We start from the raw sequence: 15582 nt of genomic DNA on the forward strand, positions 1-15582 counted from the left end.
AACGAGGCTGGGGAAGGGACTGGAGCACAAGTGCTGTGAGGAGAGGCTGAGGGAGCTGGGGCTGTTTAGCCTGGAGAGGAGGCTCAGAGGAGACCTCATCACTCTCTGCAACTCCCTGACAGGAGGGGGGAGCCAGGTGGGGGTCGGGCTCTGCTCCCAGGAATCAGCAGTAGGACAAGAGGGGCTGGGTCTAAAGCTGTGCCAGGGGAGGTTTAGGTTGGATATCAGGAAGAAATTTTTTACAGAGAGTGATCAAACATTGGAATGGGCTGCCCAGAGAGGGGGTGGATTCTTTGTCCCTGGAGGTTTTTAAGATGAGACTGGATGTGGCATCAGTGCCATGGGCTGGGAACCACAGCGGGGTTGGAGCAAGGGTTGGACTTGATGATCTCAGAGGGCTTTTCCAACCTGGTTGATTCCATGATTCTGTGATTCTCACTGTTGTCTGTGTCCAGAAACAGAACCAAAGCATGGCAGCAGCGCCTACAGGCCTTGTGTGCGGGCACAGGTCTTGTGTGCTCATGTTCAGTAAAACTTTGTCTCTGTCTTTCCCAATATGACCTCTGTGTAAATATCATCATTTCTTCTGCACAGCATTTTGAATTTTAGTGTCTGCAGACTGTCAAATGAACCTCCAGGCAAAGAACACATTCATCTTACATGGTTGCAGTCACAGTTCATCTTTCACCCCTCCATCACCATTCCAGAACGTGTGTTCTTACTGCTGTCATGTAAAAAAGTGGTCTTAAATGTGCACTGTGCTGCTTAGTCTGATATTTGTAGGTGGGCATTGGGGTGATCAGATTCTGTCATCCAGCATTGAGTGTTATTATACGCTTATGTAGGCCCTTAGGCAAATAATTATTTCCCCCTCTATTTTCTGTATATTTTACTGTATGCAGGGATAGAATTACATTCAGTAGGGTGATTAAACTGTGGCAAATTAGGTAAACCTGGAATGTAATTAAAGTACAGCAAAAACACCTGTAAATGAAAATTGTTTCATTCCCTCAGGGAAAATGTAAAAATAATCTTTTTCATGGAGTGTCGTATCTAGAATCTTTACACAGGCCAACTAACATGTTTTGTCCTTAAGTAATTTGTCTAGAAGTAATTGACCGCAGTATTTTTAAAAAAATAACTAAAAATTAGGAGAACATCCTATTTCTTACGAGTTCTTTTCCTACAGACTGGGCAGTTACCCAAAGAAGAAGTTGTGATCTTTCTGTTGTTACATTCACCAGTCCAACCAAGTACATAGGTTAGAGGTAGAAGGCAAAGGCTAAATAGATACAGGCTTTGGGTCTGTTACATTATTAACAATGGAACTCATCCGAGATAATAACGCCTCACTTTGTAAATTCATGAACCTGGAATGAGGCAGAATGTGGTACTGACTTTGCCAACCATTTATTCTAAAATATTTAAAGTTAGACTATGAGTTCTGTTGCATGGAATGGTTTAAAATTAATGCACAATAAGTACAATCAGTGATCATAGTCTTCCCAATAAACTTTGTGGTGGTGTAGTAGCATTTTCCCTTTGTGTATTTGTCATGTCTTAGAGCACTGATGATTTGGAATGGGGACTTCGGTGGGGATGTTTACATAAAATCTTCATTCCAAATGCAAATAAAATTTAAAGTTGATAGATGTTTTTTGAAACTTAAAAAAACCCCTTTTTTTTTGGTGAGCAAAACAGACTCATTTCCAACCAGTTCTAAAATAAACTCTCAAAACCTCTGAAATGCAAATTTATTGAAATAAAACGGTCCAGTCACCTGTCTCCTTGTGCTCCTGCAGCAAGGTGACTACCAGAGGAATAATTTCACATAAAGCTTTCTCAAGTGTTTTTCCTTCATCCTACAATAGAAGAGATGTATTTTTTTATTAAAACTGACTCTTAATTTTAATAATTTATTTCCTTTCTTCTTTTCATTGCAGAGAAAGTCCATTGTTGCTGTGAGTTTCATTGCAGCTTTCCTCTGCCTAATCATAGTCCGTCTCACAAATGAAGTAACTTTCCCTTTGATCCTAAACTGCTTTGGACAAACCAGTGTCAAGTGGATCCCATTTTCTAATGGCCAAAGGCATCCTCTGAGAACTCACTATGGATATATAAACGTAAAAACGCAAGAGGTAAGATCTGGTATCAAGAGAACAGCAAAATGGACCAGTAGACTTTTTTTTTCTCTGATCCCATATAATGCTTTTCTACCAACCTGCCCAGTGTGAAAACTGAAGCCAGCAGTGTTTCTGAGCAGAGTGGTTATTTGAGAAGTGTGCTACCACTTAAATGAAATTTTTTAAAATTTCTGTCATGTCTGCAGTGGAGAGAGCAGTGAGCTGGTCTCGAAGTCACACTTGGTTGCAGCAAAAACTGATATTTAAACAAGCAAAAACATTTTTCAGATTAATTTCAATTTCAATCCATAAAACTCAAAAGGAGCTTTTCTTGTGTTTGTTGTAATGTTGCCTGGGATTCCCAAGGAAGAAGTAGTTTATTTGTGTTTGTATGGGCATGGAAGAGGAAAAGGGAGGGATTTGTGAAATGAACATATGTGAGTGTAGAAAATGTATAAAGCTAGATGTTTACTGGATTTTTCTGAAACTGTTGCACTAACACATGGTAGCTATTTCAAAGCCAGGTATCTATTTCCATTCTGTACTTCAAAATGCATTGACCTGGATCTGCTTTGCAAAATACTTGCTCTGTGTTAAAAATACTCGTGTGATGAAATTAGGTTTTATAGGGACTCCTGCTTTAAACTGTCTTAGTTGTCAAAATATCTAATGCCATTGTTGGGTTTTGGTGATGGTAGTGCATTTTGCTCAGACTCTTCCTCTCTCTGTTTAATATTTATAACAGGTGGAAACTTGCAAAATAAGGTAAAATGAAAGAGTGACCTCTTTCTAGAAGTTATTTCTGATCAGTCATGAGAAATACTGTCAGACTTCTACTTACTGCTATTTATTTTTCTTTATAAAATTGCAGTTATTAATGAATGAAATTCATTCACACAACACCTTTTATAGAGAATGAAAATACTTTACCACTTCATGATATGTAGTCCTGAAGGTGTATTGGGCAAATTAGTCATTATTCTACCTTTAGTGGGTTAAATATAAAAATCAGAACGAGAGGGAGGTATAGTTTTTAGGAGGCAGTTTCTTTTAAACTTCTGAAGCTTTTAATTGTTGTCCATGTGAGATGCAGCACTGAGTATTTTGGAGGCCAAAGTACATTATCTACAAAGAAGAAGGACAAGCACCTGAAAGGAAAACTGTCTGGGTGTGAACTGTAGTCCCAGTGAAAGGAATGGGAGGTGCTGTTGAGTTCAGAAGGGCTAAGGCTTCATCCAGCATCTTCATCCCTCTAGAAATGAGAGGGCAGTGTGTTCTGCATGTCCCTGGGGTATTCTCACAGTGCACACATGGAATCTGAATGAGGCAGAGCTGCCACGGTCACTTGATCCCTATCAGTCTGAACTGATAACTGGAGAGGAGAGGAGCATGCTAATCCTTTTTTATCCACCATTGCCTTCATCAGAGGTTAGAAGTAGCTTGTGAGAGCCTTAATTCATTCTTAAATTTGATAACACGCTTGGAAGTTCTAACAGTAAATGGAAATGAATGTCCTGAAAGTTGGTGACCGGTATCGATTAGTAAGACATTTGTCTCAATTTAGCTTAGGTCATGAAGGACTCCTTAAACTTGGTAATTTTAATTGTTTTCCCTCTTGTGTTTGCAGATTACATTAATATTTGCTAATTAAAATGATAATGAAGAAACTGAACATGGCTTGCTTATTGTGAATGCACTGACTTCTGACTTAATTATTCCCCGTGTGAGGGAAGTTTTGTTTTGCTGCCCCTGTAGAGAGCTCATGTTCCTAACACACACTCAGACTATGATTTTTGAAACACAGATTGCTTTGTAAAATAAGCATTTGTGCATTAATTGTATTAAAATGGCCAGCAAGTATCAATTGTTCATAGAGATTAAAAACACAGGTTTCTCATTTCTTTATTGTGTCAAACGCATTGAATGTCTGCTCATTTCATAGAATTAAGATGATATTTTTTAGGGGTTTTGTGCTTCTGTGGTATGTAAGATAACAGAAGGTCCACTCCATGAGTGCAGCTAATGCCCCAAACAAATGTGGCCAAGTTTTTTGCAAAATGGGATAAATGCCATCCCATCAGTGGGCAAGGACCAAATGGTGAAAAAATGATACCGTAATGAATGATCAGAAAATAAAGTGATGGAAGGGAAGATAAGGAGAGAAGGCTTTTAAAGACATGAATTTTGGCATTTGCTTTTCTCTTTTAATGGCAAAATCCTTCCACACCTGTTGAATGTGTTCATATTCTCCTGGAGTGTCCTTTGAATCCTGTCACCCCTCTGGGTCCTGTGTGTTTTCTGCTGTGTGATAGCACCTCCTCCCGTTCCTCAGCCACTTCCAACAGCCTTCTTCTTTTCTTCATGTTTGTTCTCTGTTCTCCTTTGCCTGTTCCTCTCAGGCTGCACTCTGAGGTCTGGCTGGAAGCAGCATGCCAGGGCTCTGTAATCCCAATTTGTGATTGTACTTAAATATTACATGTGCAAGTTCAACAACCAGAGTAAACAGGGTAATGTACCACCAACCCAGTCAGTCATCCAACATGACAGGGAAGTTAGAAAATCTAGATGAACTCTACTACTCTGCCTTTCCTGTCCCTCTATTGCCTACTTACTTTCTGAAGAAAAAGGAAAACCAAACCAAAGGAAAGGAAAAAACCCCAAAAGTTTATTCCATAGGAAAAAAGTTGGTTTCTTTTGGGGTAAGGCTGAATGGGGTGAGACTTGGAAAACCTTATGAAATGATGGAAAATCAGTTAATTGGTGGTTAAAGCTAAAGTGATCAGTCATTTGTAAATGGTGATATGAACATTAGTGTTTATCTCAAGTAAAAAATAGTGATGTGGCTGTTATTAGATATGATCAGAAGAATGCTGTAAAGACATATTTCAAGGGTGTTGTGTGCTTGATTTGACAGTATAATATTGGGGAATTTTTACTATTAAAACGTCTGAAAAAAATCCAAGGTTCTTATAACTAGATTATATGGGAGTATTTAATATAAAATGCAAAGAGAGACATAATTAAGGCTGTACATAATACAGGGCTGTTGCCATGGTTTCCTTGATTTGTAACTATAGCAACAGCTTTGGAAAAACTGACTTTATGTACAGTAAACATACTATATTTGAAATATAAATAGATGTGAAGTGTTGTACTATACTGGGCCATTGTGTCTAGACAAATCTTAGTTTCACTTTTGAGATATTTCTGAAATATTTCACCTAGAAAATTCGCATCCAGCACCTGCCCTCACTCCCCTCAGCTGAGGAGGATCCCACAGTAGACCTCTTTTCCTTGAGATTTGTGGGAGACTATGACTGCCTGTTTTGCAATATTGCTCTCTTGCTCAGTACAGGAATTTTGACCTTTCAGTGAAAAGGAGGTGTATGAGCAAGATGACCTTTCTGTCCCTTGTTTCCTCCACTTTGTGCCCATGGATTTTTGGTGATAGGTCCCATGAAATGCACATTTAGGAAACATCATGCCCATCATGTGTTAGTTACTTTTATCCTATTCCTGGTATTTTTTTTCCGTAGAAAATATTAATTTGATACAACTCCACAGTGGTTACCTAATTGAAACCTATTGCCATTTGAGTAAAATTCATCCCACACCACAAGCTGATGTAATGATTCTTTTTGTATATCAAAAATGGGCAAGGAGATAAAAAGAAGCAGGGAGAGAAAATATAACCTTTCTCCTTCTTTCATACCACTCCTACTCTACAAAGAGTTCTGGCAAAATTAATGAACATCATGTATTTAAATTGCAGCATTATGACATCAATTTAAAATCCATTAGCAGTTTGAAACTTTATGCTAGGCAAGTCTAATAGTGTTCTTGGATATTTGATTGTGCTTCCTGAAAGGTGAATATTGAATAGATTTTTATTCTACCATCAGTATTAAAATAATATAGCATTTTCCTACATACGTAAAATCTGAAATATAGCTGCAATATCACTTGAAACATAATTATAAGAAGTATATTCAAGTACTGAACAAAGATTAAAACCGTTCTTGGAAAAGGGTAAGTTCTGAGATGACCTAAAATCCCTACATTAAACTGCAGCTGTGAGATCTAATGGCTTCATCTGAAATGAATTCTGAGGGAGCAAAGAGCCCTTGTGTCATGAACATCGAAGAATCTCACGGTATAGTGATGAGCATGAGATAAAAGGAACATGCATTGTAGCAGTTCAGATTTTTTAAAACCCTGTCCTAACTGAAAAACTCATCAACACACAGTATTAATATGGAAGAAATAAATTTGCATCATATGATCACATACCATTTTGTCCCATAACCTGAACAGACCTGTATACAGGCAATAATTTCTCACCACTTGTGGCACACACAGCCACATGTATATGTGCATGGACCACCTAAATCTGGTTCCTTTTTCTTCCTTTTTGCCAGAAGTTCTGTGGTGGAACTTGGCTGAAATGAATGGAGGTTTCCACAAATGAAACATCCCAGATATGAATACAAATAGGAGAAGGCTGCAGGCCTTATACATATTTGTGCAGTCCTTTTTATTATTTTTTTTCCATCAGAATAAAATGCATTTAAAAATGACAGCACTTGAAGTTTAGAGGAAAACTAACAAACATGCAGAAATGTGATGTGCTCTCTGACTGTAAGATGAGGCAGATACCATTTCAACAATAGCACAAGCAAAGTTGTCAACATGTTGGAAGTAATCATAGGATGGATCCATATCAACCATGAGAGACCACACTCTTACAAAACTTGAACAACTAACTTAAACAATGCATAAGGAAAGTGAAGAATGTGCTGAATGTTTTAATATTAGTTTCTTTCCAGATATGGGAAGTAAAAAAATTTCAGAAAAGACTGAAATTTTTATGTGAAATACTAAAAATATGTAAAGCTACAATTATCCTGGGAAGGTTTAGGTTTTTGCCTCTGTTAGTAATGGATTAGAACAACACTTACTGTGAGGAAAAACTTGGAGAATAGCTCCGGGCTTCGTGTCAGAACAGAAGGCACCAGGATCTGAACTTGCACTGTGTGTTCAGCTGACTCCAGAGGTGCTGCTTTCATACTCTTGTTGGGAAAAACTGGGTCCTAGAGAGGCTAAAAAGCTACATGAACTCACTGTGACAGAAAGTTGCTTTAGTATTTAATTTCTGACACGTGGATGACTTCTATCCTGTCTTTTCCTTTGGGATCCTATTCGTTGTTACAGCTTAAGAATTCATAGGATATTTTGTTAAGAAAAGGTCATTTGTGTCATAGTGATTTATCATTTATATCTCTCCTGAGACACAGTTTTATATCAGTTGCACAGTTACATCATTTCAGCCTTAGAAATCATGTAATAACAGTAATAATAATGAAAGGACAACTAAACATGCCATATATTCTTCTGGATATTTTTCTGCTTCCGCTTTTTAAATTTTCAGGAGCAACTCTCCTTGTAGGTATTGCAGAGGGATTGGTTATGTAACATTTTAAATGACAATCACATTCTGAGAGACATTCATATGGTGGGTTTTTGGTTCCTGTCCCCCCACCCCTCTGAGTTTGCCAACTGTACCAGAACTCCCATTCCTGGCTCTGGGAGCCATAGGCACACATTTGGAAAAAGAATTCCTGCCAAAGACTTTAACCACCAAATGAACAACTCCAGGAGCATATCTTATATTATAGAAATAGATCTCAATAAACAAATTATCACCAGAGTCCCCACTGCTCTCCTCCTCTTTCCAGCCCCCTTTTTGCCTGGAAGAATGTTTAGAATAAGCTGCAAGGTCCACTTGAAACCACTCAAGCTGTTATGAACCTACAGGAGGGAAGGCAGCACAGATGATGTGTGTCCTCAGTGGAGTAAATCCTGCCAGCTCAGCCATTTTCCCTCTGTATATATGGAATTAGCTTAGGTTTTTAAAGCTACCCTGACTCTGCTGGTATCTCATGAGGAAAAAGTCAAGTGCCAGGATAAATATATCGAGTATTCTATACAAAGGAATTAAATCTGCTCCACACAGAGCCTCAATGTGATGAGTCAAGCAGAGCTGCCTGTGTGGCAGCTCTGCCTTTAAAAAAAAAAAAAAAAAAAGGAACTTGAGCAGAGATTACTATCAGCCAGTGAGCTGTGCCATCAAAACTCAATCCCTAAAGAATCTGTGTTGGTAGAAATAAATGTCTATGATGCAGTCATGGGCTGGATTGATCTGCTGAATGGAGCTTATATATTGCAAAAGGTGCAATGGTATCAAAGATTTGCCATCCACCTTGGTTATAGGTAATTTGCAGAGATTTCTCCCACCTTCTTGAGGATTTTTTTATTGCTACTGAAAGGCAGGTTTGCATCAGCTGGTGTTAGCCTCCCTATGAGAAGGTGCTTGTTGTGTTTTCCATGTGAGAATGGAAATGAGAGACACACCACCTGTAAAATTGACTGGAGACCACCTGGAAAACAGAGAAAAAGCTGAGTGTTGCAGTTAGCTAGCTTGATAGACAAACTTCTATCAGTAAAATTTTGTTTTAGTTAAAGGTGGACCAGAAAAAGTGAATGGAGTATTCTTTGGACTGGTAAAGAAAAGAACAGAGGTGTGGTGCAATGGCATTTGAGTGATACCAATCCACTGAGGAAGATAGAAAAGATGGGCTTGCTCTTGTAACGAGCAGATGAGAGTGAGAATTGTGTTACCATGACATGATTTCAGCTTTAGTCAATAGTAGTTGCCAAATGAAGGATGGGCTGATTTGTATTAGTGGCAGGCAAGATGTTTTCTTGGTGTTCCAGTTCCTCCACTGGCAGACCAGTGCCCTCTCATTTACATTTCTTCCCACTGTTGCTGTTTAAAAATTAAGATACCTTCATCAAAAGAAGCCCAGTGACACCCTCCTGAGCTTATACCTGGAGTCCTTTTCTGACAGAGATTCAAGGTATCCTTTGCAGCAAGATGTTGCTAATTTTGGATGTGGTGATGGCAGCTAAGGTACACTTTGCACTGGTCTGTAAAATGCACCGCAGAGTAAAAAGAGCCGGTGAAAATGGAATTTTGCTCCTATAATTGTTTCTGTGCAAGGCCTTTCTGCTGGCTGTGGCAATCAGCGGGTTCAGCTCTTTGAGCTCTTGCCCAGCAGAGCTGTTCTGGCAGAGATGTACAGAGCTGAGCTGACCCAAGGCTATTAATAACTCCCTGCAGGGAAGCAGCGCTCCAGCCACACACGCGCAGTCGCACGGACGCGCGTGGGTGCACATGTAAACACAGAGCTGGAACTCGCTCGAGGGACAGACTCCTCACACTGACAGTCATGCCAATTACTAGTTAGCTTCAAAGCCACAACCATCTTCCTTGAAAGCCTCTGCTTTCCAAGTTTGCTCCCGTGGCCATCTGTCATAGCCTGCGTTTGGCAGCTCCGGGTTCTGCTGCGAGGCTCTGTGGGTTGAGTGCACGGTTTTGTCTTTTTTATTGTTCTCCAAGTGGGGGGAAAGTTTCTACCACGTGAGCCTTTTCTCTTAGGGTCTTTGGTAGATTAAAATGTGAACCTTAAATGCGTATTTGAGCTGTTAATCTGTGCTATTTGCTCTCAGACTGGGCTGGAACAGGTGGACTGGTGTAAGTGCTGCACAGAGAAATGAGCTTAGAGACCCTCTCAGAGCAGATGCAGATTGTACCAGCAATAATTGCTTTTCTCAGGGTAGTCTCTCTTGTCTGACTGACTACATTAGTCCATACTACCAAATATGTGTTTTTTGCTCTGTAAGAGGGCCTGTATGACTGTCATATAAAAAATCTCATGCCCCTTACTGGCATTACTGTGCTGTCAGTGTGCATTTTAGAGCTCTACTTTGTACATTTACAGTATCTGTTACAAGGAGCTACGTTTTCTGTGGGTGTAGCTGTAAATTTTGTCTACTCATCAGAAATTGCTTTTGAATTACCTCTAAACCAGTAAATCATATTGCCACCAAAAAGTTCATGGTAAATTGTGTCCATGGGGCTGCACCCTAAAATGAAAACCAATTCAGTCTGGGTAGGGGTGGGAGGGAGAAAAATGAAGTTTTGTGTTACTTGCAATATTTCTTTCTTCCGTCTTTATTTTTCCCTCTCTCCAATTGATGTATTTTCCATATTCAGGTAGTCAGAGATTACAGTAATCTGTTGTTTCCTGTCACTTAGAAAAGCAGTTGTCATGCCCATTCGATGAATAAATACAGTGCCAAATGAAAATCTCAAAACAAGTGCAGAGAAATTACTAGACTGATTTTGGGGTTGTCCTCTTAATAACAACGATTCATCCTCCATTTTTATCCCCAACTCCAGGGATGAACATTACTGCCTTTACCTTGCTCATACCAGTCAAGTCCCCTTTTCTGCAAGTAATGGCATCATTTTTTGAAGTACAGCTTCTTGAATGTCTTTAAGAGTTTCTTGTAGTCAGGACCCAGAGCTTTGGATTTTAAATTGATGACAATGATGACATCAGTCTTAGATCAATATTTCTCCATGGGGGCAGAACCTGCTTTGCTCCAGTTGGAGACTGCAAAGAGCCCTTAAGGGTCTTGTATTAATATTACACCAGCCAAAGTGCAGGTTGGTTTGGGTTGATTTCCCTGGGTCTAGTTCAGTGATGCTACCACCCTCCCTCCCTTCTGCCTTTTTCAATGCTGTTGCCGAGGATTCATGTTGGTAAAGAAAAAATACAATTTCTGGAGGGCATCAAGTTGAAAAAGTATATCTCTAAGCTTTCCTTCAGATGCCTTCAGACTCCTATGAAATGCCTGACTGCATGCACAGGAATCACCCCAGAGTAGTTCCAGGGCAGTACACTGAAAGCTGAGGTCAGCACTGGCAAACATCCTACAATGGAAATTAAGTACCAAGGTAAAGGATAAAGTTGGGCCCTTAGGTAAGAACAATAACCCTATATTTGACCACATTACAGTATATTATGGAATTGATCAGTGAATGACAGTTTTGTTCTCGGGTGTCTCTTGTGTAATTAATTTTATTGATTTATCAACATTTTCCAGCTTAAAGTACAGTTTCTCATGTCATCTTATTTCTAGCATGTAAAAGATTTGTTATGTCTATCCTGTTTCCTGTTAGCTCTTCCTTTTTAGAGCCAATCCGCGTTGTCCAAAACTGCTGATTTTTCTTAAGCTTCCTCTCTGATTTGGCTTGCCCTTAACTGCCCAAAATTTCTTTCACTAGATCGTAAGATTGCCTCTTTCCCCTAAATATTCTGCTGCTTAGAACAGCTTTGAAGGCATAGATTGGAGATTTACAAGATAAGAAGCTGCTCTTAAGCCAGGCTATTGCTGCAATCTGCACAAGGCTTGATTCCTGATGGAATCAAGGTGTGGCCCAAGATGAATCATTATATTGACCCAGTCTTCTGGTGGCAGGCTTTGTAAAAGCATCTGGAAGTAGACTTCAAACCAGAAGAACCTATGGCAAAATTGTGTCTCAGGTCAGAGCTCATGTACTTTTTAAAGTTTCTTTCTGATGTCTTTCCAAGCATAACTTCTTTTTCAAACGGAATGAGCCCCAAAAAAGTTTATTTGAAGCCATGTTGGTGTTTCCCAAAGGCTGAGTACAGGCGCTTTTCAGTGTTTCCAGGGCTAAACCGGCTCTCTTGTTAGAAGCCAGAAAAATGCAATTTTCTCCAACACATAGCAGATGGTGCTTCTTCATTAATCAGCTCCATGACAGACCTTCAAGGAGTCCCACAGGAGAGTGCCTTGGAGGTAGAGGGATTGTCCTCTGGGATCCTCTGTGGTGGTGAGTTCACTCTGGAGCTATCCTACTTATTTCTGCTCCAGTTGGTCCTTGGTGTTGAATGTGCCTTGTCATCACCACCAGTATCAGTCACAACTGATGGAGCTGATAACATTATTGTAAGGGAGATAATGATGATTAGTGTTGATCTTTTACTCTGAAGAGTATAGGCAGAGGAACAGTCTGAAACTCTTATGAGTTAGCCTCAATTTCTGTCCTGCTGCTGACATGGCCCAAAGTACTCTTCACTGCTTCAGGATCATCATGATTGTAAAGCAGTCATGTTTATAAACAGCAAGTAACATTTTTTGATCAAGTTGCTTCTGGCCATGTTCAAAAAGTAAAATGGGGGTGACTGCCTGTCATAAAATGATTGGGAATCTACTATCCTGGATAGATTATCACTTATTGCCATTGTATCACAGCCAGAACTTTATTGTCAGAACAACAGCAAAACCAATCTTTGCACTGCACTAATGCTTTATTCTGATTGACAAAGGATGAGGGAATCGAGGTACTGTGACAGCAGCGTTGGCATGTATTGTATAATGATATATAGCAACTTCAATAGATGCCATTAATTTCTGCATGAATTCTGTCTGTCTTTGATAAGCATGTGTAACTCCTAATAAATTATTTTGGAGCTGAGCACAAGCATCAAGGAGAAATGGACTTTTGTAGGTATGGAGGCTGATGATAGCTGAAAATGAGAAGGCAAAGCTGACAGATAATTGTAGATGAGATGTCATTTTCAAGCAAGGGATGGGGGTGATATTGTTTCCTGTTTCAAATGAGTTGCCACCTCTGCTGGCCGCAACGTAAGGTAAATTCTGTCGTGAAATCTAAATCATTTGCTATGTAGAGGCTGTTGATAATCACATAGGAACCAGCACCGTGGAGCTCCCTCCACTTGCTCTTTAATGGCTTGCTCCCATTCTGGTGGGTGTTATCCACTCTTCATTTCCTGGGGAAGAAATGGCCCTCTGTGAGGTCGTTTATCTGAATAGCGCAGAAATAATTTTCTGCAAACATAACTATTACCATAACAGAACCCTTAAAAAAAAATTACAGTGACACTCTTGAGTTTTCTGAGATTAGAGTCTACCTTTAAGGCCTCTATTTCCTCTGGTATTACTTCCAGTCCTGTTCACTGAAACTACAGTGCACGTCTACCACAAATAGCATGAATAATGCATGTGTTTTTCTGGTCGTTTCAGTGTGTGCTAAGTAGTTGCATATACAAAAAATAAAATCTAGATCTGAAGAAAACCAATTGGCTACTCATCTCCCTGCTAGTACGTGACTGACCCATATTCCACATTAACTCAGGTTTTAATCTGCCTGTTTTTATATTTACAATTCTCGGGCCTTTACCCACATCCCTCAGAAGATCATGTAGTAGACTAATTGTTCATCACTTGAGTGTATCCTCAGACTGAGATACGGGAAATACTACAGCTATTTATACCTCTTCATTTGCCTCTTCTTTAAAGATCCTAAATATTTCCACTTCTTATTCTCTTTTTTCTTCCTGTGCACATAGACACTTGCAGTTTCACCTTAATCACCATGTTATCAAGCAAAACCTTTCCTTATTTTTCCTAATTCATCCACAACAAGAGCCCACTTTCTCCTCACTTCTTGCTGCCTCAGTTTCCTAGAACTCTGTATGGGATTCAGCTCTAATGGAAGAGAGGAGATGACATAAAATGTGACCTCTGCTTCTAGACATCAAATTACCTTGGATTTCTTTTTCCTAACATGGCTTGGATCTTTGTTCATGAGATGAAATGAATCACTTCCTTGTTTCCCAAGATGTGCCCAGCTTGTTACTTTCCTCGTGGTTTTACACTCTTACTGCAAATACCATTTATTTTCTCTTGAAAATTGTTTGGAAAGAGAAGTCAGATTTAACAAGGAAAAGATGAGGCTAGTTAAAACATGTTTAGAACTAAAAGGCAAAGTGATTTTTTTTTGGTTGGTTTGTGGTTTGTTGGGATTTTTCTCTGTTTGTTTCAGTCCCTGTGAGAAATCTTACAGTGGTTTGAGTTATTCTTGAAAATAGGATTTTTAGCCATCGTTTTTTCCCAGTGTGCAGTAGCATTCTTGCAGTTTAAATGTTCTTGTTCATTAGAGGAAGAGTTTTCATAATGGATTAACAGAATGGATCTATTAAGAAATTAGGGGTTCATTTTCTGTTCAAAACCTCTGATTTGTATACACATTTGTAGTTCTTGTACATTCAGATTAATTGTCCAAATATCTAGGAAGCTGTATTCTGAATTCCCGAAAATCAGTGTTTTTATCAGTCTTTACTGGATGCAAAAATGGCTCTAGTAATTTCCTTTCACTCACTAAGCATGTCATTTTTCTTTGAAAAATTTAGTTTGTCTAGCAAGATCTTTATAAACATAAATACAATTTTAGCTACTACATATCACTAACAGGCATTTCTATGTTAGGTGTGAGTGAGTAGATATTATTGCATAATGCATCTTAAAATCTGTTGGGATTTTTAAATTGCTAGAGGATTCATTTTTCCTTCTTTCTGATATGAGTATCTATCTCTCTCTACAACCAATAGTTATTTCTGGATGCAATGAAATATTTGTCTACCTAAGGATGTCCAAAATTTCTACTTCTGTTTTGTATTTGAGATAGGATAATCTTTAAAAAGTGTTCTACACAGAGGTAGGTCTGTAATTTAATGATTGAGGTGATTTGGGAGGGCAGATGTGCTTCTAGATTGCATGTATGGATTTGCTCCCAGTATCACTTCAAGCAAAACCTCAGGTTCTCGTGCTTTGTGGAACCTCTGTGTGAGTCTGCAAGATTCCCTTCCTGTTAAATACATCTGGTGTTTTGTGAGGTTCACAGCCCAAATTCTGTCACAGGTCACAGCTCCCTGCAGTAGTTTAAGAGCAAAGGAGACTGAAACAAGGTGAGGAAACATCTGCATATATTCAGCTTATTAGCTTACCCAGCCCTGTGCTCAATGGCATTTAAAACCCCCCTGTTTTGCCCCATCATAACTGAACAGTTTATGATAATCAGGAGTGTTTGTGGCTGTAATATAAATTCTATTGTGAAAGAATGCCCAGTTTCATTTTGCAGCAGAAAAGGGACTTGACGTGAGCTTTGGGCCATAGGTAATAGGTTCTTGAAGGCTCAGTGTTACTTTCAGCAAAATCTAATCTGGCAAATTGGTACATTTAACAGTCATCTGCAAATGCACCCTTTTGTGTAATATGCAGTTGATTGTAACAATTATGGATGCTATTTAATGGTGCCATCCTTAAACTTTCCTGTGTGATACTATCTAGAGAATTTGTTACTGATGAAATCATTACAGTGTTATAGGAATGAAATAGGTTGCTGCTGAAATTACTCTCAAAATCTAATTGTAACTTCACTGGAATTTTTCCCATGATGGATGTTAAGTATATGAGTATTTCTTTTTTTTATAGAAGCAGCAATTTTATTTGTATGCTTAATTTTATTTCACTATCTACTATGTATATATTAGGCTTTGCTTCTCATTTTCAGTTGTGGTCAAATAAAACTTTAGTCCAATTTGGCTTTTATCTGATATTCTTTCATTCTGAATGAATAAAGCAACAATAAAGCAACATATTTCCTTTCTTGAGACTTCCCTAAGATTTCTTAAATTAACACAATGAGGAGCTCTTTTTTATTAAT

The 15582-nt window shown here is 38.9% G+C and overlaps 1 protein-coding gene across 3 annotated transcripts in view; it reads left to right on the forward strand.

Annotated features, from left to right (window-relative positions):
* ST6GALNAC3 (ST6 N-acetylgalactosaminide alpha-2,6-sialyltransferase 3) overlaps positions 1-15582 on the forward strand; it is a 214210-nt gene that overhangs the window by 96055 nt on the left and 102573 nt on the right. For 2 of the 3 annotated variants that reach the window (XM_027683154.1, XM_027683156.1), the window contains exon 2: positions 1944-2138. In XM_027683154.1, the coding sequence (XP_027538955.1) occupies positions 1944-2138 (195 nt within the window). Of the gene's footprint in view, positions 1-205; positions 217-1943; positions 2139-15582 lie in introns of those variants that run through there. The other variant, XM_027683157.1, reaches the window with a different exon arrangement.

Source organism: Neopelma chrysocephalum, unplaced genomic scaffold, assembly GCF_003984885.1.
Source record: "Neopelma chrysocephalum unplaced genomic scaffold, ASM398488v2 Primary Assembly neopelma1_64, whole genome shotgun sequence".
Taxonomy (NCBI): Eukaryota; Metazoa; Chordata; class Aves; order Passeriformes; family Pipridae; genus Neopelma; species Neopelma chrysocephalum.